Source organism: Nipponia nippon, unplaced genomic scaffold (genome assembly GCF_047370975.1).
Source record: "Nipponia nippon isolate SJK-2023a ecotype South Korea unplaced genomic scaffold, ASM4737097v1 scaffold_15, whole genome shotgun sequence".
NCBI lineage: Eukaryota > Metazoa > Chordata > Aves > Pelecaniformes > Threskiornithidae > Nipponia > Nipponia nippon.
In genome coordinates, this window is record NW_028262331.1 from 12241751 (window position 1) to 12267081 (window position 25331).

Sequence of the window (25331 nt, forward strand, 5' to 3'; positions counted from 1 at the left end):
GCTGACTCAGTTTTCAAACAAGCTCTTGGGCTCAGTCCCACCAGGGTGTGTGTCAGCGTCAATTATTTCCTGAGAGACTTGGATCATAAACAACGAAAAAGCCTTTGTTTAGGCCGTCAGACGAGTGTCCAGCTCTGCCTTTGGCGCCGCGTCAGCTAAATCCCTTCTTCTGCGCACGTGTTTTGTGCGACCCAGGGCAGCTCTCGTATGCCGGGAGTCAGGCCGGGGCTGCTCCGGAGCCTCCCGCAAAGCTCTCGGGAGGAATGGCAGAGGTTTAGGACGGGACCTAAAAAAAGCGGGTTCCTGAAGCAGAGGTTTGTCTCTCCCTCGTGGGCAGGTGAAGCACAGTGATGGGAATGAGATGTGCAGAAGCAAGGAGCCCAACCCCAAAATTAGCATGTCTTATGAAGGCTCTGAAATGGGCTGTTTATTTATCCCAGTGCTAAACTGGGGCATTTATCTACAGACCACTACAGACCAGTGTGGAAACGACCATACTTTTGTGGTTGGCTTATACCCTTGCACGGTACCGAGACCAGAAGGAGATGCATGAGTTGCTGTGTGCAGAAGTCATGTTCTCTAAACCACGTTTTTAAACCCCACAGTAGAAGTAGCCCAGTGCCTGCGGGGCTTGGGGGTCGAGCTTGCTTGTGAAGAAAAAAGGGCTGACCGTGGGCTGGTGGGGACGACCGTTTGAAGGGGGAGCTGCCTGCGGCCACCGACGTAAGGAGATAAGGATTAAAACATGCTTTGCCTTGCTCTAGCATCTTCCCTCGGAGCCCCTGATGTGCTGTATCGGCGTTGATGGCCGATTTGCTGGGTTCTGTTGAAGGGATTTCTTTGGGCTGAATTCCTCAGAAATCGGCTTTATGTGAAGTTGAGGTCTGAGCTTCCACCAGCCGCCGGGACGCGCCACGTCTGGCGGCTGCACGCTGCCTGGGGAAGAAATCTCTTCTCGGAGAGAGAAGATGGTCCTGCACACTGGTACCAGCAAAAACTTCTTTCTTTTACTTTCTCTGCTTTTTTGCCACATTACTCCTGTGAATCGTTTCACTTCCCCGACAGTTTAGTCGTCGGGGTAATACTGGAGACAATTCTAATTCTCTCTTTCAGGGTTATATTGGAGGCAATTTGCAGTGCTGAATTGCAACGCGGTGGCTGCTTACCCCACCGCGGTTTAGCCGGTTGTTTCCGTTTCAACAAGAGTTTTTCCACGCAATGCAGGGAGGGCTCGAGGTGGAAACCCCTGCGCGGTGCTGAGGGGGGACACTGCTCTTCCCAATGCTTTGCAAGGGGAACGGCTGAAGAAAACAGGTGAAACGAAAGCTGATGGCACCAGGCAGCTTGCTGTGGATATTATGCAAAGTTAAAAAAAATAGGGTAGGTGTCAAAATTCATGGTGTTTTCTTCTCGCGTTAGGGATGCTGGTTACACAGCGAGGAAGGTGTTGCTGGCAGAGAGCAAACGGAGAGCGGTGAGAGGGAGCCGCACATGCTGTCGCCTTCCCAAAACGTTCTGAGGCTTTAATTAAAGAATGGCTGCAATGTGTTTCCAGACCTTCCAGTGGAAAACATGAAATAAAACCTTCTCTTTCATTATTTTTTCTGTGTTAATTTGACAGGCTGAGTCTCCTAGGGTCCATCCATCCGCAGACCTAGAGTGCTAGATGTTTCTTGCCGCAGCGTCGCCAGCGGGAGGGGGGATTTCGGCGTGCCTGAGGTTTAGCGTAGGCTGACGTCCCATTGAAATTTGCGGGATTAAAACCCTTATTTCAAGTTAAGCGTGGTGATAACTGAGGTGTTGAAAAGCATGGGTTTAAATATGCTCTTAAACCCATATTTCCTCCTCTGCAAACTGGGAAACAGGAGGTGCGGCCGTCAAACGCTCACGGAGCTCAGATGCGAGACGGCTCCTGACTCGGAGCGCGGACCCGGGGTGCGCCGTGCCCTGCTGGTATCCGTGGAGCTTGAGTTTCTACCGGAGCTGCCGCAACCGCCTGCTGCCGCGCGCCCGATGGAGGGGGTGAGCGCCGGTGCCGTCGCTTCCCTGCCTGTCTGCGCAGCTGGAGCGGGGCAAGCATCACCCCGAATTAAATCCACTTTTGATTCATGTTAGTCGCCGCACAGGCCCTTGGACGTGTCTGGGAATAAACTACCCTGATTTCTGTCAAGGCTTTGTACCTTGCAGAGTGGATTGAACAGACAAGCTGAAGACCGCAAGTCCTAGGCTGGTATTTCAGCTCCAGCCGTCTGCAGATATGCCCTTTCTGTCCCGGTTCTGTGGTTTTTTTTTTTTACCCTGCGAAAGCCTGCTGTAATTGTTTCCCTGCACACCCAGAGGCGATTTGTCAAAATCCCTATTGCTCCTTGGTTAATTCAATATTTATAATGTCTTCATAAGGCTGGTCCCGCTCTGCTGACGTGGAGGCGAGGCGGGAGAATGCATTGCCTGAGGTAGGCTGCCCGAAACGCGCGGCCCCGCCGGGGCGCAGGGGCCCGAAGGGAGGACGTGAGGGCGGCGGCAGCTGGGTGTCCAGGCAGAGAAGCAGCAGCTCAGACCCTGCCCAGCTCGTCCCCGCACGCAGCAAAATCCTGAGCGCTCGGCGTGGAGGAAGAGCAGCAGCGAGCCGAGCCCGGGCCAGTTGCTTAGTTTAGGGCTTCCTACTCGGTTTCTGTGTCTTCGCTAAGATGTTTCGTGATGCAGCAATTTCATAAAAGCAGGCAGATGCTGCCAATGGTCACATCTTTATTTTTTTAATCATTATTGTTCTTTAGGTCAGGTTAATCTCTGCTTGTGACCTTTCAGAGAGCAAGCCAGGCAGGGCAAGACGGGTGGTTTGCATTATTGGATGTCGTATCATGCATTGCATATAAAGATCTTGAAATGAAAAGTTGATTCAACGGTCCAGATACTGGTATTTGTATTTTATTTTATTTTTAGGAACCAAAATTTCTAGAACCAAATCCTTAGAAACTTTCAGAGTTGAAGTTTTCCAAGCCACTGTCCTTTTGGGTGGAAATTTTAATCAGAATTGAGAAGACTCTACCAAAATCCCTGTTTTCCTTGAAGCGTTTTTTTTTCCTAACAAAAACACGTTTTGAGAGTTTCAGGTGAGCGCTGTTCCCGAGATCTCCATCAGCTCACAAAGCCTCTTGGCATTTGCTCTTTTGTAAAGCAGTTTTGACAGTAACGGATGGGTTGTTTGGTTTATTTAATCAATCTCTTTAGTGCTGAAAGCTGTTCTGTAGTGTCAAGCGATAACAGCGCTGCTGCTGAATGAACCGCAGAGCGCCGGTGCGCGGATCCCCTGACCCCCGCGCAGCAGCCGAGAAGGGAGCTGGCCACCCTTCGCCGGGCAGGGCTCGCGCGCCCCTGCCTTCGCTCTGCAGCAGCAGCGTCCGCGGTGCGCAGGACGGGGTGGCCCTTGGTGAAACACCCCGTCCCTGCAGCATCTTGGCAATCAGTGGTTTGGGTTTTGGTTTTTTTTTCTCCCTTCCTATACAAGTTTTAGTGTGTGTGGTTCCTTAGGACTCGCCAGCTCCTAGCAGGGAGCCGCTCCGGGGTCAGAGCATCCCACGGGCATCACGGTAATGCTGCAGACACCTTACCTGGCACCCTTCCCTTGTCTTCACAGGAGGGGGACTCGCTCGGGGCCATGGAGAAGCTTTGCCGGCAGCTCACCTACCACCTCAGCCCTCACTCGCAGTGGAGACGCCAGGGCATCATGAAGAGGAAACCCCAGTCCTGGTGAGTCGGCTTTCGAAAGCCACGGTCACCCCCATGCGTCTGTCCCCTCCCTGGCCCTTGAGGCCTTGGGAGCGCCCGCAGGCTCAGGGTGGTGGGAAGGGGGTTTCTCCACGATGCTTCTGGCCACAGTGTGCAAATGTGGGTGCTGGTGGGAGCTGCCTGTGACACACCTGCAGCAATGGGAGGAACAAATCCACCATGATGAAGGAAAGTGCTTAAAACCGTTAGCCGGGGCTGCGAGGGAGCCGGGAGGTCAAAACCTTCCGAGCTTGCCACAGCCTCCAAAATCTTCGGTTGTCTCCAGTCTCACCGGTGTTTCCCCCATGCATGGTTGTGTGACCAGGTTGCTCCATGCTCACGCAGAGGTGCTTTCCTCCTTTTCCATTTTCCTTTCCCTGTTGCATTGCGGTTGCAGAGGAGAGCAGAAGGGTGGTGCCCAGGGAGGGGGAACAGCCTGGAAATCCCGAGCCATCCATCCTCCAAACATCCCCGTGCTGGGCATCGGAGAGCAGGAAACAAACTGCTCCAAGACGTCCTAATTAGCTGGTAATTAACATGCCAACGTGTCGCCGCGTACTCCATGGCTTGCCGTGTGTTTACACAAAAGGAACCATTTGATTAAAAATCGGGAGTAAATGACCCCGGTCCCCTCCTCGCCCAGGTCCTCCGCAAAGCGTCCCAGCTGCCGATGCCCTGGATCCATGGAGCCAAAAACCTGTGGATGAGGCTGATGGGAACAAAAAGGGCTTCTTGTTTTCCATGATGTTATGCATTACATATTTAATTTATTATTTTTGTTTAAGGAAGTGAGAAATACAAAAGAAGCCACAATCTGGCAGAGTCAGGATTTGTATCCAGGTGCTTGCTCGTGGTCCCAAGAGAGTTTTGGTTCCTGTTGTAGTACATGCTGTTTGTAGCCATAGTGGGGACTAATCCTGTGAAAAAACTTAGGCTGAATAGAGGAGGAGAGGGGAGGAAAATGGGCGCAAGAGGAGAACAGACCTGAGGGAATAAAGGACTGCATGGCCAAATAGGGTTAAGACCGCGTCTCCCAGAGATCTGGCTCGGCATCCCTTGCACCCAGTTGTCCTGAGAGACCCAAACGTGGAGAAACGCCTCCGTTCCATCAGCAGCGGTAACCCTGCTTTTGTGCGTTGAGCGTTTTTAAGGTGTATTGGTGACTGAAATTTGCTCTTTGCCATAAAGCAGCAGAAGTGGAGGGAGTACGCTGGGGCTGCGTGCTGCGAGGCTGTACCCCGCGGGCTGGCTCGGCCCACGGGGCCGGGTAAGGAGCCCGGGAGCTCCGTTACCCTCGTGGGTTTTGTTCTTAAACAGACTAGGAAATGCACACCCCTTGTCATCCCATCAAGGCTTTATTGAAGTTACACTGATGTGGCAGCAGGGAGCTCTTCAGAGCCCAAAAGACAAGAAATTCTTGAAAATGAAAAAAGCTAAAGCAGTGCTTTGTGCCACTCTGTCTTTAATTACCAATCCCTGTCCTTAATTATCAGCTTGGAGCGGTTGTGCGAACATGTCTGCGTGCCGGGGATCTGCGAGGCTTTATCTTACAAGCCTGCCGTAACGCTTCCCTGTCCTTGGAAGAGCCGGGAAATAGCTGAGGTTCTTCACGGTTTTAATAGCAGGGATGAGGTTTTGGCCGTAACAAGCCCTGACCACAGGGCAGCAACCCCGGGGCTGCCAACACGTGGCGCTGGCTGCTGGCTAGTTGAAGCCAACCCTTTGCTAGAAGTTGAAGCCAACCCTCACTTGGCAGTGCTGGGTTAACGGTTGGACTCGATGATCTTAAGGGTCTTTTCCAACCTTGACGATTCTATGATTCTATGATTCTTTGCTAGAAGTTGAAGCCGACCCTTTGCTAAGGTCTAAATGCCTTAATAGAGAGAATATATAAAGAATAGAGAGAACATCTCTCTTGTCTTCCCTGTGGTTGAACACCCGCTGCTTTATTTTAACGGTTGGACTCGATGATCTTAAGGGTCTTTTCCAACCTTAATGATTCTGTGATTCTGGGATTTGTGTGCCGGCAGTTACCCTGTCGGGGACGCTCCTGCTCTCATGCGTGTGTTAGTTGGAGGGTGATTCCGTTCCTTCCCCAGCCGACGACCAGCGGGTGCTTCCCCAGAGCCCCCTGCCCTGGGCTGGGGTTTGCAAGTGCCCTGTGATGCCTCCAAGGGAGTAATGGGGTCTTGTTCCCAGGTGTCGGCGTTGGCTTGACCCAGCCCTGCTGCCAAATGTTGCAGGAACTTTTAAATATTAATTTTACACACTTTTTACCCTGTCTGTTGGCCACCCACAACCATCAGTGTTCTGCTGCAGGGTGTAATTAGCAGCTGGCTCTAATGACCAGGGAGCTACAGAGCCCCTCTTCGCATCCGTCTCCTTGCAAGGAAAAGAGCCTCAGCTTGGTGCGGGGATAGCAGAGGGACCCTGGTCCCCGCTGGTGGAGTAGGAGAGGACAGGTCCGTTTTACAAGAAATAAAAACGAAGCCTGTGGGAATACCTTCCCAGCTCTTTCTGTAGCTGGTTTTATCAGGCCACATCTTGTCCTGTTCCTTTGCTTTGCTGGTTGCTTTTTGTTTTGAAACTAAACAGAGCCAATAAATCAAGCGATTCCTGGGCTTTCTTCAAAGTTCCCATTCCTCCCATTCCTCTCCCTCCTTGTGTGCTGGTTTTTGGGGGGGTCTGGCTGTGCCCTCGTGGGGAAGGTGTTTGGTAAGGAGCTATGGATGACCCTTGCAATTAGGATATGGTTTCTTTTGATTTATTGGAGGCTGCCCCTGTAAAATCCCTGTTTGTGCAGGCTCAGGAGCAGTGCAGCCCGGTGCCTGGGAAGTCTGGGACCTGTGGCATGGATCCCACCAGTCTGTGGATTAACTGCTCCTCTCAGGAGCCCAGGGCTCGCTTGCTCTCTCTCCTTGATGCTCAGAGACGTTCCTTGGTGGCCCCCGGCACTGTGCAGCCAGCGGCCAGTCTGGGGCAGAGATCGGGTGTCACAGCCGTCATTTGAAAAGGAAAAGCCCTTTCCTTGTTTTTTGGGGGAAACTGGTTGAAATTCACAACTGTGACAGTGAGCCTTTGCTTATCATACGGACAGAGCGCAGGGGGCTCCGTCAGTGCTTGCCATCCTGGGTTATTAAGGGAAAAGCATTGGAAAATGCATGCTGTTGTGGGTTGTGCATGCCGTTGTGTTGCAACAATGATTTAAGAGAGTGACTTCTTGGTAAAAAGCGCAGCAATCGGCCCACGAGCCCGCCTGCGCCGGTGGCGGGAGGGACAGCCCGGGCTGCAGCTCCCGCAGGCTGCGGGTGCCCGCGCAGCCCCGTGGCCCGCCCTGCGGTCCCCGGTGGCCCTGAACACAGGTTCATGGGTGCCTTGCAAGCCTTCGCCCCCTCTGCCCGGGCTCTTCTTTGCAGGGATGAAAACTAAAGCTGAAAGCGTGGGCAGCACAGATGTAGCCTCGCTCACAGCAGGGGGGGTTTATTGTTCAAAGCCTGTTTTATCCTGCCTGTCGTGGTGATATCAGTCATGTTTGGGGCTTAAGTCTCCTCTGACTGCTTTTTTATAGACTCCAAAATCCCTCAGCTTCCCTGGAATTACTCTTGCTTTGCAGCGAGGTCGCTAAGGTCCCAGGAGAGCCCAGTGTACGGTGGCTCCTCTCTACGGCAGCAGCCCCCAGCGGGAGGTCGTAGGTAGGAAGAGGTGCTTGCTCTGGGGACTAGGTGATCTTTGGAGGTCCTTTCCAACCCAAACTATTCTGTGATTCTATGATTCTTTCTTTCTTTGCTCTTTCTTTTCTGACTCACCTGCAAGACAACTTTGGGGTCAGAAAGGGACAATTTGGAGTCATCCGCTGTCCTGTGTTGCGACCTGACTGGAGGATCCATCTGCGGGAAGCACGTAACCGTGTGCTTTGGATGTGGAAACCTGGTGTCTTGTCCCCTGCACGGTGATTCTTGACCTTGTAATGAGTGTTTTGGCTCTGTCCCTCGTTTCCTGCTGATAATTAGGGATTGCAGCACAACAGCAGGGGTTGGCGGAGCCCGTCGTGGAGAGCTCCCGGTCCGGAGCTGTGGAGTTACTCAGAAATACTTTGTTAATTAGAAATGTGTATCTTTGGGATGCATCGTGCTCCCGGGTCCCGCCTGCCAGAGGCACGCTCGTTAGCACACTGACTCGTAACAAGCAGAAACAAGCATCGTAATCTGTGCCATGGCTTCATTAAGAGGCAGCATTTCTCCGGGCTCACGGCTGCGCCCGTCTCCTGATGCTCACAGTCCCTCGTCCCCTGCAGCTAGGTTAGACATGCTGGAAGGGTTTGGGAAGGAATTGGAGTTTAATTATCCCTAATTATTGGGAGCACATTTGTGGGAAACGGAGGCTGGTATGCAGTCTCATCGGCTGCGTTAGCGCAATGCTGATCCCTCTCTTTGATTCAAAGGTTTCCGCAGTTGTGGGATCCAGGCACCTCAGGCACTAGTGGGGTGCTTCCCTCTTCTTGCTCAGGGCTAGCGAAGGGCTGGTGGCCTCTGGGTGTCATTGTATTGCCACCTCCTCCCATGCCCACAGCCAAATTATTAGTGGGCTAGTATCCCTTCTTCGCTAAATGCCTGGCATTTCCAGCAGGCATCGGGGGACGTAGCCACCAGCAGTGGGGTGGATCGGTCCCTCCTGGACCAGCCCGTCCTGGGGCCTCCGGCACCTCTGCCGAGGTCTCGCCGGCGCGGTGAGCGAGAGCCCTGCGCGTGGGCGCAGCTCAACCGAGCGCTGAGCAAAGCCAAATAGCTGTAATTGGTCTCACCAGAAATGTGGCAAAATAATTACAAGGGGAAATTGCTTTTCTTTATTCTGCAACTGCTGTATTCGTTACAGCTGATAATCGGAAGCAGAGCAGCCGGAGGAGGAGGACGGGGACAGATGATGGGAAGAACCAGAGCTGATCTTTTTGGTCGGTCGTGCTACGGCCAGGCAGCCTGCCGCGTAGGCAGAGGGGGAGGCTGGCGCTTTCCGTTGCCATCTCGCCCCAGGCATCGCGTTCGGTGTGTGCGTGGAAAGAGCCAAACCGAGGGAGAAGCTCTTGGCGTTGGCTGCCCCGCTCTGCCGTGCTGCCTGGCACCGGAGCGCCCAAACCTGTGCCAAATGACCGTATTTTCTTTGCATATTAGAAATCTGTCTGTCTTTCACTTGCTGTCTCCCCTCTGTGCCTCCCTCTGCATCGCATATATTTATATTAAACATCCAGGATGAAAATCAGCGTTTTGCCTGGGAGGGTAGCCAACAGCAGGAGGATGAAACCAGCCTGCTAAAGTAATTTGTATGTCTCTGGCTCTGCCTAGGGACATGGTTACAGTCCAGCGTTTAACTAGCAAGTGTTGCATTAGATCCTGGAATCTCCCTGCTCCTCCTGCTGCCAAGCGCTTGCCTTCAGCATCACAAAAGCAAAACTGGTAATCAAAACTCCGTGCGTCCGTAATTGCTGTGGAGCGCGGGCCGGGACGCTTCGTGGGCAGGGAGGAGGCGTTTCCCAGGGGAAACGGCCGCCGTGGCTTTGCTGTGCCTTTCCCATCCCTGGGGAGTCGTGGCCAGTGCGGTACCTTCGTTTGCCACCCGTGTTGCCGCTGTGCCCGGGAGCGATAGCGATGAGGCAGGGCCGCACCTGGGAGGGGACGGAGCGGTGGTGCCCCGCCAGGCTGAGCGGTGGCAGCCTCTGGAGGAATATCAATTAGTCATATCGTGACGGCGGTTTCCATCAGGTGAAACCCTTTCTCACACACAGTTCCTGTTGATGCCGCTGGAGTGCAAAGCATGGAGGAATTTAGGGTGAAGCAGCTCAGTTTGAGCACTGGAATTAAATGGGGTCAATCTGGACCTAAATCTGTGGATTTTTTAACTCTGTTGTTGATCTGCAATAAGCGGAGAAACCCCCAGAAAGAAGCCCGTGCCTGCCCTGAGCCTAGTACAGAGCTTATGCGGGGGTCCACACCGGCGTCAGCCAACGTGGCGCTTTCTTCCCTGTCTAAAACCATTTTATGTTTCAGAGCTCCCGGCACTCGCTCGTGCCAGTCCTCCCCCCAGTGCTGGGACATGTGAAGAGCAAGAATCTGAATTTTTTTCTCAGTTCACGTGGGTTTTTCAGGTAGTTTTACTTAGCTCCATGCAGCTCTCTTTTCTTTGCCTCTTGTCCTTTTTGCTGGTGGCGGGGCCAGCCTGGCTGCGGGGCTCGGGCGCGATGCAGGTGTGGGCAGCAGCTGGGAGCGCTTGGCCCAGTGCAAGGGTGAGGGGCTGTCACCCTGGTATGAGAGCGGCTCCGCGGCCGCCCCAGGAATGCGCCCGGTGAGGATTCGCAGGAAGAGGGGCCGTTCGCTGTTGCTCTTTGCCGGGAGCGCTGCGGAGCAGCTGGCCGGCTTTCCCACAGCCCCGCGTGAGACCATTCCTATGGCTGATGGAGAATCTTAATTATTTCCCAAGTATTTATGTACATAAAGGATGAATCATGCCCATAGTTGGTCTAAACAAGGTCTTAAACAAGGGCAACATTCTTTGCTGGCTCTGGTAACAGCAGGAATATAATTTATTTGTATTTTGTTCATAAATCCAAGAGCTGCCCTTCTTTGAGACGTACATGCTGGCGTGGAAACCAGCTCTGCTCACACGTTGCCTGCTGCATGTGGCCGCTGTGCACGCAGGGCATAGCTTCATAGGATTTTTCGTATTTAGCTTGTGAACACAGATCACTTGAAAGCTACGGGCCAAATCCTGTAGCAGTAGCACAAACACAACTTCTGTAGGTACCCAGGTAGAGTAGGGAGCTTTCGGTTATGGACTGCAGAGCAGATACATACCTTTATCCAGCTGAATTTCGTGGTGAAATGGAGATGTCATCACCTCCTGTTAACACCAACCTCCCGATGCGAGGAGTGGGCACGGTCGCTCTGCGCTGCCCAGCCTGGGGCTCCGAAGTGGGTCGGAGCTAGAGCGGTCGCTGCCTCGCTGCCGTGGGATGTCACGGCGTTCGATGGGATGTCACATTCTTCAAAGAGATGTCGCATTGTTCACTTTTCTTCTTGCAGTTTCTTGGATCTCTGCTGCTATGATTTTCCCCACTGCATTTCCCCTGTCTCTTAGCAGCAGCCACCTCGTTTACGGGCTTTCTGAGCTGTGTCTCTCCTTCATTCCAGTCCAAAAGCACCTTTATTGCTTTGTTGCACTAGATCTTGTTCAGCTAAATTCCAGTTTAAACAGTATTCTTTCATCTCCACTCGACAAGCAGCGCTCGCCGGTGCTAAACCACGTTCCTGCTTCGTTATGCATTACTCTAACATGTCAGTCTGCAGAAAAATGACATTGCTCCTAAGCCACTCGAGGAGCATTCGTGTTTATACTCACTTATTGTGTTTTACCACAATCGCCATTGGGTTCTTAAGGTAACTGTGGCAGCAAGGGACAAGGTCAGTGAAGAGAAAGTGGAGCTGCGGAGTTTGCAGGGTGGCACGAGCGCACCGGGATCCACTGAGGACTTTGCGTTTGGAAAAGTCAGGTCTCTTCTCAGGAGCCTGCATATGGATTTAGGACCCAAATATTAGGTACTTATTTTCTTCGCTCTCTTGTTTAAGCCTAATTTTCTATTTTGTTGTTTTCTTAACACGCCTAAGGGACCGAACCAAGCACCCACGGGGATGCTCTGCTCGTGCGTAACCTCGGTACGTCATTGCCCGTGCGAAGGGTGAGCCCCTGATCCCTCAGCAAGGGAGGTCTGGCAGCCTCGCACGCTTTGGCTCGCGGCTCGCCACTTGGGCAGCGTTGATTTTTCTTCGTCTCGAACAATTCTGCAGCTCGAAAGCCATCATTTTTCTTTCAGGACAGGTTAGGAAAGTTGTCTCGAATGGGTTGTAATTCTCTGAGATGGAGGATCTATTTAGCCATAAAGGTGTCCGACAGTAGCTGTCATTTCTGTCTCTCTGCGAGGGTTGGTGTGAATAGGGTGGAAGCAGCAAACAGGGCTTTTTTCTGTTGCCATACATTTCTGCAGGGAAATTACTGCCTGTGGCCCTGCCTCAATGGGAACCGCACTGGGGCTGTAAAAGCCCCTGCATAGTAGGTACTTCTCCATGTAATATGTGCAAATTACAGGGCTATGCATGATAAAGTAAGACAGAATCTCATGTTTGTTTTCTTTGATTTTCCCAGCCTAAGCAGGGCTGAAAACGCAGTGGCCGTTTCCTCCCGCTTTCTGCATCCCTTCGTGCCAGCAGCGCCTGGGCAGGAACAAGCCCGAGTTTAGCCCTGTGAGACGTTGTTTTGCAGCAAGCCAAGGAGGACAGTTGGTAGCCCAGGGTGGAAGACAAACCCTCCTGGCGTTGGTTTAAAGGGCTGATACCTCCAGCCCCTGGTATTGCAGGGTTTGGCCCAGCGGCCGCAGCGTGCCATATCCACCGTGTGCCAGCTCCATCAGCGTGGTGTAAAATACTGCTGCCGAGGGCAAAAATCCTGCTTGATTCATCCTGCTCCAGCCCTGCCTCGGGCTCCCGCCTTGTCCCCAGCCCTCAGGCCCGCGGCGCGTTTGGGACTGGGGACATTTGGGGTTTGAGCTTGGGTTTATGCATCCGCAGGTTGGATCTGTTGAGCTGGGAAAACAGGTGCTGCCAAAGCAGCTGTCCTGGAGAGGAGGACGGAGCCGTGTCTGCTGCTTTGTGGAGGCAGGAATTGGCTTCACGAGGGGAAATGCAGAGAATAGGTTTTCCCCAGATAGGTTTTCCCCGCAGAAGAGTGCTGTGTGCCTGGGATGAGACCACCTTGCTCCCTGTCTGCACGGAAAGCTAAACCCCCTTTGCTTCAGAGTGGAAGAGTGTGACAAGTTGCCTTTTGCTGAGCAAGACCCTAGTCAGTTATAAAAGCAACATGCTGCTTTTTAACCCTGACAGGGGAAGCGCAAACACCTCTCCTGGACCCCTCGTTCCTCGCTTGTACGCATCTCCTATTGCCTTTGCCTCCCGCCGCGGTGGGATGCGGGAGTCTGCCTCCCCCCGTGCCACCCCGGGATTTTGCCCAGCGCTTTGCAAAAGGCGTCACCGGAGCCTCACGCATGACACTGCGGAAACCTGCCAAAATATCCGCCAGGAGCGGCAATAGGGAAAGTTTGGCAGGCGTCGTCCCCAAGACGGCACGCTGATGGGGTTTGAGCGGAGCCCCGCGAGGCTCTGGCATGGTCCCTTGCTGCTGGGGGCAGCTGAAAATGTGCTTTTCTCCCTTCTTTTCAGGGTCAGCATAGCAATAATTTGGAGGTATTTCACCTCTGTGGGATGCAGAGCTCCCAGCTCCTGTTTGACTGTAGCACCCGAATGCCAAGGGCTGCCCGTCCTGGCTCTTCCCAAACCAGTTCACCCCTCCAACCGTGGCACCGCTGCTTGCTTGGTTTTCCTCGGTATTGCTCTGTTTTCCATGGTGTTACAGGAGGTGTGCAAACACGCCAGGGAAACGCATTTCACCAAGGCAGAACGCTTCGGGGTCCTCCTTTACACCTGGGAGTCAGCCTGAACTCCCCTTGGCTCTCTTACCACCCTCTGATGTGAAATCATTAGAAATGACCTTGAAAACACCCGGCTGAGAGTGCAAGCGAACAGCTCGGGACAGCTTTGGGAAGTCAGGAGGCTCCAGCAGGCTGCAGCAGTTTTTAACCCGTGGTTACCTGTGGTTTGGATGTTCTCCATTGCGTTTGGTTAACAGGTAGAGAGACCTGTTAAAACAGAAGAGAAGGGTGTTTTGATTTAGTGATGAACTTACAGGGGTTAAGCAGCCTTATTTTGTTGGTAGGAATGATCTTTTTAGCATCCCACTCCTAATTTCATCAGGGGCACAAAACATTTCTGTCCGGGAGGAATGCTGGGTGCTGATTTTTCATACTTGTTTGCAGTGCCTGCTTGCATTTCTTTATAAAGCCCTTGTGAAGCAAAAAAGAGGGAGTCTTCGCAGGGGGGAAGCCTGGTGCGTGAATAATGTGCCCTTCCTTTTGAAAACAGAAAGAGAATGAATGTTTGTGGATGAGAATCCTCCGCTGCTGCCGGCAGCTTGTGGGCGAGCGATGGGAGAAGTCGTAGCTCCTGCAACAAACGGTCTCTTCAGCGCATGCAACGCAAATCCGCGGGCGGTGGGAGGCGGCTGGAGCAAGGATTATGCAGTCTCTCCTCTTCCTTAAAATCCCACCTATGCGCGTGTGTGTGTGTATGTGCACAGCGGGCGTGCTGGTAGCTGCTGCAGAAGAGCGGAGAATTTGCGAGCTTTGGGACCCATGAGTGGGCGATCTCTTCTGTCTGTGTCAAAGGAACTTTATTTCGCCCTGTTACATGACTGTCCCAGGATCAAAAGGGACAGAGCAGCAAAGTGCTTTCCAGCACATGGAGCAAATGCTACAAAAACCAGACTGGGATATTGCCTGCTGCTGTAATTTCAGGGTGTGTTGCAGACCACTCAGCTTGTGCAGTGGAAAGCAGGCAATTTCCAAACCTCTCTGCTCTTCCCTGCATAGCCTGGGACTTCGTGCATGTGTTTGGGATGGAGAAGAGCCAAACTCTGGTTCTTGGTGGTTCTTCAGGCTGCCTGGGGTTGAGAACTGCGGCCGTCGGGCTTCGTCAGGGGGATGCTTGGCCCTGGCTTACAGGTAGGGTCTTGCATCTGGCAGGAGGAGATGGGTGAGGGACAGAGCTGCTCCTGGCCATGGTGGATCTTCTGACCTTTGCTGGATCACATCACAGTGACCGAGGTCTGCAGCCTCGTGCACCTGTGGGGCCACTGTGTCTATAAATCCTTGTGCTGGCATCCATCTCGGGAGTTAAATATCTGCCGCGGTGGCTGTGATTTGGTGGTGGCTCAAGAAGATGCATCACCCCCGGGCCGGGACAGCCTGGGACCCTCCGCGGCAGGAGGCTGCCGGCGTTTGCCCTCGTCCTTGCCCCAGTGCGGCGTTGCAAAGCTCCCAGCCAGCTCCGGCTGCCCGTGCGTTGGCTGCGGCTGCAGCACAGAGCTCTGTTTGTCTCCGAGACGATTGCAGTCTGGACGCAGGCGGGCAGCAATTCATTTCCCAGGGTAGGCACTAAATACCAACCGCTGCCTGCCCGCGCGTGGCAGTTGTTAACAAGAGCCCTACTGGGGTGGAGCGGAGCTTTTCCCTGTGTGTACCCTGCAGCATTAGAAATATTGTGGTCATGTACTACGTTTTTTCTCTTAATTGCCCTAAGAGCACAAGAGAGGCCGTCTCCAGGCTTATCGTACCCTACTTTTGTGATTGTCTGTACCAAGAGGGTTGGAAATTAGAATTTAATCTCTGCATATTGCTATGGTTCAGCATTCAAATCCCAGCCTGGCTGCGGCAGACCAGACTTTCCTCTGGAAATATTAAATGACCACCAAAAGAGTCTGATGTCCGGTTGTCCCTCGTCACTGTGCCAGTTCTTGGCCATGCAGGAGGGCGTCCCCGGGCAGCAGGCTCTGCAGATCCGCCTGATCTGAAAGGTGTCCCTGTGTGAGCACTGGGAGTGGCGAGGGTTAACCATGGGGATTGAGTAATCCTCCCGTAATAGAAGGATGACTTCATGTGATGGGAAAACCTGGAGTGACACAGAAGTCAGAAGGGAGCTAAGATTTTGGGAGAGAGAGTGGAAAACAAGGGGAGGAGGAGCAAGACCAAAAGCCCTCTCCCGTGGCTGCTGGCGGGGATGTGCCGAGTGAGTTTGCAGCTCGAGGCCGCGGCCGGTCTGCCCCGGCGCTGCTGTGGGGGTGCCCAGCGGCCGCGCTCAGCGGTGCCCCCCGCCACAAGCGGCGTCCTGCCCGCCCCGCATTCGGCAGCCCGCTTATCTTATTTTGTCTTTTTGCTTGGCCTTTCTTCAAAGGCATTGCTCTCGGACGGCTAAAGCACTTTGCTCAGCGTTATTAATGAATTGCCCCAGTAAGGAGAGCAATAGCGGGATGAGGTGTGGCACTAACCCCGTATCAGACAGAGGGAGCCGGCTTGGCCCTGGGCAGCAAATCCCGGGTACGCCCGTGGGCAGCACCGGCGTCGCGCAGTGCGGAGGGTGCCTGGCACGCGGGTATCGCCTCCAGCAGCTCCCCAGAGATACCCACCCTAGGTTTGCTCTGGTACGCGCAGCACTCGGCCAATGTACGTAAACCCAGAGTATTTTCTATACTTTGGCAGAAATGTTTGGAAACTGCTGCAACACTGAAGAGGACCGCGTGGGAGGGGGCTGTGCGCTGCGATCGGCTGGGTGATATGGCTCTTGGCCACATACAGCGAACGAGCAGGTTTGCTGTGGTTCAAGCATACGCCCCGGCAAAACAAAAAGGAAAAAAAAGAAACCTTTTGAGGTACCAGGAGACAATAAGGAGTTGGGAGGACTGTTCGGATGTGGGTGGTTTTACAGCGTGTGTCACAGGAGTGCATTTTTCATCGCCTCTGTCCTTCCCACCTCCGTCTCCTTCGTGGCCACGGGCATTTCCTACATCCGCCGGCCTGGGACTCTTTGGACTTTTAAAAGTTACTCAAGAGATGATTTACATCTCTTATAGCTGGGTTTGAAACAATCATGGTTTGACCTGTCAGTTGTTCTGTTCTCAGTGTCCTCTGCATGATGCTTCTGGGCTCCTGCCTCTTAAATTTATTCCCTCTGGCTGGACGTACAGTGCCTTCTGTATTTTTGCTCTCCACTGGTCTATGTGGCTTCAAAACTGCCTGGTCAGGGGCTGCTTTGTTTGTGGAGAGTCCATTTTCCAAAATAGCTGATCCGGAGCAACCTTTTGGGGCTGTTTATTTGCATGCACCGAGGTAGCTGGCCAGAATTTTTGCTCCACGCTGGCACCCCAACGGATGGCTGTGAGCGAGTGGAGTGGGCAGGTTAAGCCTGGGGTTAAACGTGGCTAAGCCCCTTCCCAGAGAAGAGGGAGATGCTGGCGAGCGGCGGTGGCTGCGCCCTGGCCCCGCACGGCGCGGGGCAGCTGCCCCGTCCCCACCGGCGCCAGCCGGGAGCCGGGAAATCACCAGCCCTTGCGGACACCCCGCTGAGATGCAGCTATCTACAGCCAGGCATGCATGGCAGTGCTCCCCTTGCTGTGTAGAAAATCTGATGAACCTCTTCTCAAAAAATGCTGTTTAACGCGAGGACATTCTGTCTGGCGGGTCCGACGTTCTGTGACCATGCAGGACCTTAGCGAAACGTTTTGTCCTTCCTGTGGGAACGGCTGCTGGACAGGCCAGCGATCATCCACCGCAGGTCAGCAGCGCAGGCTAAGCCGGGTGGGAAGAGGGGAAGGGTTTCATCCAGTTGGAGAAAGATCTATGTCTGCTGAATGAGAGAGGAATGAAAAAATCAACTAAGTCATTTTAAAGTCAATAATGTACAGCACTAAGCGGCTTTTGCTTTAAATAATGCTCTTTTAAGGCTAGTGGGGTATAAATACCAGGGCGTTAGATTGTCCCTGATGTGCGCTTTACCCCCGAATCCGCGGGTGTGCGTGAACGGAGGGCCGAACCTGATGGTGCTCAGGATGCTCTGAGCCGGCTCCCGGCCCCCCCCAGCTGAGCAGCTGAACGAGCGCGCCATCGTTAGAGCAGAGCTCCAACATCAGCAGGTAGCCGGCTGGAAACAAACCAAAGGAATTGCTTTTTCACCCAGCTGTCCCTGTCGAATGATGTTGAAGGGCCCAAAAGCCCAGAGAGTTCAGAAGGGAATTAAGGACAGCTTCATCAGTGGCCGTTAAACGCCATAGTTTAGGCTCAACCCCTGGCTCAAGAAGGCTCTAAAGCACGGGGAGCTGGGAGGGTTTGCCAGGGAGGAGTAACTGAATAAAGCTCTAGATCCTTCACCTAAACATTAACTAACATCCAGACACGGGGTCTGGCCATGGACCTTGGTGTGACCCAGAATGGTTATTCTTTTGCACTGAAGCTTAGCAGCATTAGCGCAGGGCGGAGGTGAGATTTTCCGGGGTCTGCAGCATCCTGCCGTCCACCTGCGGAGGCTCCCTCCGGGCGGGAGGTCACCCAACGCGTCCCTGCCCCTCTGTCTTGGTAGGAAAACCAGTGAACAACGTGGGAACGTGTTAAAGCAGCGTAACGCGGTGGCGAGGCTGAACTGGTCGTTCCTTGGCTTGGGCTTGCACCGCTTCCTCTGCATGGGTCGGAAACCGTTCTGCCTTTCAAGGGAGAGGCCAAATACAACCGGTGCTGAGTCCCGAGCCTGCCCTTCCATCGCTGGCATTTTTCTGCCCACTTCATCTGTCTCCAGCGGGGCAGACCTATTTCTGCTTGCTCGCGTGCTTTGGAGAGCCCTCAGGAGTTAGAAGTGCAGTCCCCAGAGGAGATCTGTGCCGAGACTGACCTGAGGCGGGATCCGGCCTGGGAGACGAAGCCATTTGATGCCTTGCAGGGAGGAGAAGCGCTCCCGTGCCAGTCGAGCCGGGGGCGTCCCCCTGCCAGGGTCCCCTGACGTGTCGGCACACGTCAGTCTGCACCAGACGACAGGGTGACCTGCCTTTCCCGAAAGGAAAGTGCTGCAATGGTTGTGGTTGAACTTAAAGAGTTGGAGACACTGGAACGACCTTTGGCGCGATGAAAACAGGACTAAATGGCGAGCAAATTAAATGCCTCTTGTGGGGGGAAAGGTGAAGCACTGCAAATCTGGGGAAGCAAATATTTATGAGGGCTGTGATTAAGAAATAATTCTGCAATGTGCTGTCCGTGGCAGTTAAAGAAGCTGCCATCCTGTTTGCTTGTTGCTGATATTCAGGGGAAATTTGATTTCTCCTGCGCCTGTCGGAGTGAGAGCCGTCGGGTCTGCTCCCCGCATTGCTGGGGAACGTGGGCATTTTGCACACCCCGAAACGTGCCAAATAGGGAGGGTAAGCAGGTGGTGAAATCACTCATTTTGCTCTTCATTTCCACTGAGAGTTATCTGGCCAGCAGATCGGCAAGTTTGGGATGGAAATGAGTTATTTTTGCTGAATATTGCAGCAGCATCTGGAAGGTGGGACTGTTGCTGGGCACTGCCTGAAGTCTTCCCAGCCAGGGCTGCTGGCCGTGGGGCCCTGTTTGTGCAACAGAGATGGAAGTACTGGTTAAATTGCCCAGATGCTCAGTGAGTTGAAATCATCAGGCTGTTTGCTGCAGAGCAGTGGCTTACCGACGGGCTGGCATGGCTCCGGAGAGCGCAGTGCTGCGGCCTTCCTGCACAGGAGGGGTTTGCTGGGACAAGGCACGGCTGCTCCTACCTGCGTGCGTGAGCGAGGGGTGCTGTGCCCCTTCGCGCACCAGATCAGTGCATTCAAACCCTGGAACAGGCTCCCTGGAGAGGTGGCCGATGCCCCAAGCCTGGCAGCGTTTGAGAGGCATTTGGGCAGTGCCCTTAACACCAAGCTTTAGCGTTTGGTCAGCCCTGGCGTGGTCAGGCGGTCGGACGAGATGATCGTTGTAGGTCCCTTCCAACTGAAATATTCTATTCTGTTCTATTCGTCCTCTCCTCTCCTCTCCTCTCCTCTCCTCTCCTCTCCTCTCCTCTCCTCTCCTCTCCTCTCCTCTCCTCTCCTCTCCTCTCCTCTCCTCTCCTCTCCTCTCCTCTCCTCTCCTCTCCTCTCCTCTCCTCTCCTCTCCTCTCCTCTCCTCTCCTCTCCTCTCTCCTCTCCTCTCCTCTCCTCTCCTCTCCTCTCCTCTCCTCTCCTCTCCTCTCCTCTCCTCTCCTCTCCTCTCCTCTCCTCTCCTCTCCTCTCCTCTCCTCTCCATCCTATCGACATCCAGTGGAGTTGTCTGAAGAAAGGTGCATCCCAGCTCCCACACCGAGGGTGTTTATAGCATGCTCATGCTTTGCAGCATCAAGCCTTAAGCTGCTGCCACCGGTACTGATAAACTGCAGGAGGTAAGAGGGCAGCCGTGAGGTTTGATGTACGGGGTTGGTTTGCTGCCGACCCAGCACAGCTTCCTAAGCAGCACGGGGCTGAGAGCCATGGGCAACCACAGCCGTGCTTCTCCTAAAGTCTCCTGGGTGTTAGCAGCAAGCATCGCTCTGCAGAAGCAAGGGAGCAGGGAAAGGCTGGGCATTCGCTCGCTGCTTTGGCTCCGATGATAGTTGGACCGATGATATTTCGGGCAGATGACTCGGTGATTAAACAGGCCACATCCCAACACTGTGTGTCCAGAAAAGCCTTTTTGGCAGCTGAGAAAGAGGCACTGAGAGTGCTTCTGCTTGCAGAGGTTCATAACCATGGGAAGGGAGCACGGTGTCCTCGCTTTATCGGAAAGTACCGTGGCTGCCTCGGGACTCTTTCAAGACCTCAGGGCACGGGTATGCAAACAGATTATTAGGGGCTGAGCCTGGCTGTGAATTTGCAAGCTTTCAGCACATCTGGGGAAAACAAAACGTAGGCAAGTGCGATGATGCAGCACTTCAAGCACGAGAGCCAGAGACAGCGGCTGCAATGATTTTGTGCCACACGAGGTGGGATGAGCGTCTGCCTGATCTGAAGAAGTCAGCTGGAGGTTTGGGGCTGCCGGTCGCTGGCGGGGGGGAGCAGTCAGGTTTGGCCGTTTGGGAGAACGTGGCTCAGTAGCAAAGTCTGGTTCTGGCATCTCGGATGCATGGGGCTGGAGTTGGTGTAATTTGACTTGGAAATAGGGAATTTGCCTTGGCCACCGAGAGCTCGCTGCTGGAGGCAGTGCCCCTTTGCCTACCAACAGCAAATGCCTCTTCAGGGGAATTTCTCCTGCCTGAAATAACTCCTGGCAGGGATGTTTTGAAAGAAGGCATCAGCCAGCGTTGATTTTGGCTGGGACATGGGTTACGTGTCCCCCACCAGCTGTAAAGCATCACTGGGATGGTCAGAGTCATGCCCCGCCGTGGGGCTCGTTGCCCTTGGGTTGGTATCCCCTGGGTTTGGGTGCTTTGCTGGGCAGCGTTAGGGATCTCTCGTTTACAGCGTTCCGGAGCGCAGGGAGTGCAAGCGTGGGGTTGTTATCCCTGCGTTCAGAAGGTTCAAATGAGACACATCACAAGTAAGGCTTCCCAGTTATGAGCCAGGTTTCTGCCCTGTGTTGGTTCTGGTCTCTGTTCCTGTGACACATCCGACCTACGGAACCTTGCGGTGCGTAACCGGCTGCCTCCCTGCCTTCGCCCACGCCATCCAGCATCAGCGCGTCCCGGCTCCGTCGGTCTGTCCGCCTCCTCCGTGGAGCTGAAGGGTAGTTGCTGGTGGGGCAGATGTCATCTCGTGGCTGCTGTTTTGCTGATGGCGAGGTTATCTCCTCGCCGTGCGCCAGCCGAGCTGCCGTGCCAGCCCCATCGCACCTTGCTCAGTCGGAAGGAGTTGGTGTTAGCAAAGACCTACTTTTTAAGCTGTTGGAGCTAAACTGTAAATAATGCATGCATATTGAAATGCCACCCGGGTAAGTGCTACAGGGCAAGCTGTTGTGTCGAAAGGGGCTTAAGGTTTTCCATTGACTCTGTAAAATGAGCCCTTACGCTGTTCGTTGTCCTCCGCAAGTCGTCTGGGTTGCTCCAGAATATAAAACAATTAACCCAAACCACAGAGTACCATTTTTTTCCCCACTGATGATTATTGACCAAATGCTTGAATTGCCTTTGCTGCTCCCTCGTTGAGCAAATGAGCTGACAGCCAGAAGTACTAGAAAATATCCTAAAGCAGAAAACAATGTGGCAGCGAGGCTGGGACGAGGTGATTCGCAGCGGCGGGACATCCCGTCCTACCTCCGTGCTTTTCTGAGCTTGCTCACGCTCTCGCTGCAGCCTGAAAAGCTTCAGGCAGTCACGGGCACTACCTGTGATTTCAGACCTCCATTTCACGCCACCCTCCTCCTCCTCCTTCCTCTCCCTCCTGCTGCCCGACTGAGGAGTAACCCAGTAGTTTTCCTCCCCTTGGAGGGAACATCCATCCCGCCTCCTTGCACTTAGGTACTTGTGGTCCCCTAAATATGTTTTCTAGTCCTGTGCCTGATTAGAAAAGGCCTTTGACTGTGAAAAGTGTGATTTTTTTAATTTATTTTTTAAAAATTACTCCTCCACTTCCTCTGCCTCTGGAGGGAGTGGAAATTAGATTTGCTTTTGACACATGGCGGCGATTATTTAAATCTGTCCTCACAACATGTGCTGCGGAGCCGGGAATCAACTAGTAGAAATTGTTATTAAATGAGGGAATCAGCTGGTGAAATAATCCCCACACACGCGCGCTTCCTTCCCGCCTTGGAAGTCCTCCAAACACCCCATGGTTATTTGTCTTGTCTACAACAGCCGCTGCCTCGGTCCCTTTTTAGCTGGTGAGGGGCAGTTGGCTCCCTCGCCCGGGGCCGGCTGCTGCTCCCGCGCCGGGCTCGTCCCCTGCCACCGTGCCACGGCTCCCCCGAGCAGCGGTGCCCGTCTCCTTACCAGCCAGCCCCGCGTGGCTGTCACCCCCGGCTATATTTCCCAATTAGGACAATCAAGCTTTATGATGAAGCTTTGATAGAGGCTTTTAAAATTTTTTTTTCAAGCCCTTTCACATCATGCATCGTTAGCAGTGGTAAATGAAGGTGTTCAGTGAGCTCATCCATCATTTCGACTCGGGGCTCCGACTCGCTGTCGGGGCGAGTTTCCACCTCCTGCGCCCACTGCTGCTCTCTTTGAATGAAAATAATGCTTTAAAATAGCGGTGCAAAGGCGCTGCCGTGGGGAGAAGGGCTGGACCCAGGTTTCCAGCACGAAGGTTTTGGATGGTGGCAGCTGGGCATCAAGCGTTTCGAAGGGGCACCGAGGTCTATTTGGGCTGGATCTGGGTTGTTTCTTTTTTCTTGTGCATTGCTGTGGGGCTGGCAGGAGTGGGAGAGCCCCCGTGGGGAGGGTTGGACCGGAGAGGGCTGCGAGCCGTGCAGGAGGAGATGGGAGCAGCGGGGTGCAGGTCGCAGCAGGGCTGCGATGAAGCGTGCGAGCGCACCAGCAGCCGGCACGGCTGGAGCTTTCCTGGCATGGGCTCCGGCGTCTCCAGCCCAGCCTGCCTGCAGCCCTGGTTGCTCCGGTTGCTCATAACCAGGTGCTTCCATCTGTCCCCTGGGAGCCCGGCCCTGAGGTCCCCGCTCACCCCATGGGAGAGACTTGACTCGTCCCCTTCCAGTCTGACACTTCGTCATTAGGCGTAGTGTAGTCCCTTGGCTCATGGGCGATGGGGTGGAGTAAAAAGCCCTCTTTGGCCAGGGGCCGAGCATCCTGCCAGCGCGCAGGAAAGGGCAGACGGTTCTTTTGCATCTCAAAAGGGGCTGGTTGGCACCTCCACGAAAAGGGAGACCAAACTGCAGAGTGCAGACCCTGCCCGTGTCCAGCGCTCAGCTTTGGCTTTTGCATAGCTTGCCAACACACGGCAGCCTGTGTTTTGACACATCCCAGTCCCCGAGAAACGGGGCATTCAGCCCCAAGGCTGATTTCTTTTGTCCAGCAGCGTGTAGCCCAGGGTGGCAATATGCTTTCAGGGGTCTCGCCCTCCCCTTATCCAGGGTTAGCACCAGACTGGGGAGCTGGGGCGTTTTGGGAGGAAGCCATCCTCGTGTGCTGCCTCCCTGTGTGCTCAGTCTGTCGTGAAGGTCGCTTCTCACCTTGCTTTTGGGGATGAGGATTATTCCTCAGCAGCATCTTGGCTAAGAGAAATGCCCATCTGGAGTGAGTCCTCTCCTGCGTTCCCTGGTTTAATCAGCTGTGGGGTCATGCTGGCCACTGAGTGCTAAAATGTGGCTCATTATCCCAAAGATGATGAGTTGGAGACTTGGAAAAAAGAAATATATGTGTGTGTGTTCCCGTAATACGGACAAATTGCTTGCCTTGGGAAGATTTGTTGTTGGGCTGATCTCTTCAGCATCCCTCGTTTCCCTCTAATAGCCAGCTCGGAGCACAGCGACACGAAACCTCATCACTGATGGGTGCAGAACACAGAGAAAAGGGCAAAATGTTTGCGTTTGGAAAGCTGAACGGGAGGGGCGATCGGTTTGTAGTTCTGCTGATGCAGCTGATAACAGGGCCTGTCTTTTAGCCAAAAAGCAAGTAGGTTGCACAGCCAGTCAGGGACAATCCAGGGAAGGTTTTGTGGTTTTCCTGCTTGTCCGGCAGGATTTGCAGTGCCGCAGGGGCGCGGGGAGCTGGGCAGCACTGATGTTCTGCTGTGAAGAGCAGCACATCAAATGGCTTTTCTGTTACGCCCAGCTGAAAAGGCAGCCTTGGCAGCCAGCTTCACCGCTGATACTAGCTCAGTTTTCATCTTTTCAGGGGAGCTGAATGCTGAAATCCCCCACGTTAGCGGGGAAATAATCTGCCAAAAGTAATGAAGTGCTGGGGGAAGGGGGGGGGGTTTCTTTGGGCGGTTAAAGACACTCGTCGTCGCCCGTTCTCTTTTGTTTGGCTTTGCAGCCCCAGAGATGGCAGCGGCTGCTTTCTGCTGACGGAAGGGGTCTGTGAAAATGAAATCGCTCTGTGGGCGGGTGGCAAAGCTGCGCGAGAAACCGTGCCCAGCAGGAAAAGGAACCTATGGGAGGCAAATAAAGCAGGTTCAACCCCCCGCCCCAGTGAGCGACTTTTTGCTGTACTTACAAAGAGAGGAGGACAGGGGTACTATGAAATCTTCTCATTGGAACAGATTATGGAAAAGCTACAAAAAAAATTCCCTTTCTTCTTTTGAAGACGCGAGGAGGGAATTGGTAGTGGATCAGGTTGTACAGCGTTATTCCGCATTTGATGAAAGCTGAGGTTACAGCGGTCGCTCTGTTCTGCTGGGCTGAGGGGGACCCGTTCTTTCCGGTGCCGTTGATGTGAAGCCGATTGCACCTCCCGGCGCGGGGAGGGCTCAGGGAAGCAGTCGCGCACCCGCCAGGTCTCATTAGCTTGACGCTGCCTAATCCCCGGGGTCTCGTCCCTCCCCGAGTATCGTATGCCCCTGCAGGGAAGCAGGCCGGTGAGAGTACAGGGGCTTTCTTGGCCAACGGAACGTCTGTTTATTGAAAATCATGCAAAACAGAACTTTCTTGGCTTGGTAGATGTGCAAATTACAGTTAAAAACTGATAGCAAGGCCAGACATCAGGTGAAAGGCATTCACCTTGGCTGTCTCAATTTGCCCGTCTCCAATTCATTTAGCAGCCAGTTTCTCTTGCAGCCGAGCCCTGCTCGCTGCGTAGCTCCTGCTGCCGCAAACGCCTGGGTGCCCTGTGGTCCGTGGGCAGGGAGCTCGCAGGGGGAGCGGGGGGGACGTGGTCGGAGGATGCCAGCGATGGGACGGCTGCAGGCTTGGCCGTCCTCCGCCCTGGGGGGGAGCGGTACGTGTGCCCCCAAACCCAGCGGTCTGAAACGTGTCCGCGGTCAGGCTGGAGTAGGTGGCTTCCCTTTGATCCACCTGTCAGTGCACCAGGACCCGTGTCGGGATTCAAACCCTCTCTTCGGACACCGGAGGAGTCGGGATGGTGGCGGGAAGGGCAGGGATTTGGCTTGAAATGGAAGATGGGCCAAGGATCGGGGGTGGCAAGGGGAAAACGAGGGGTGGTATCAGCTCCTGGCCCTGCAGAAAA

The 25331-nt window shown here is 53.9% G+C and overlaps 1 protein-coding gene across 2 annotated transcripts in view; it reads left to right on the plus strand.

The window, feature by feature from the left end:
- Positions 1-25331, plus strand: part of LRRC75A (leucine rich repeat containing 75A) — a 112184-nt gene that overhangs the window by 72855 nt on the left and 13998 nt on the right. For both annotated transcript variants that reach the window (XM_087751714.1, XM_009468832.2), the window contains exon 3: positions 3635-3747. In XM_087751714.1, the coding sequence (XP_087607840.1) occupies positions 3635-3747 (113 nt within the window). The remainder of the gene's footprint in view (positions 1-3634; positions 3748-25331) is intronic.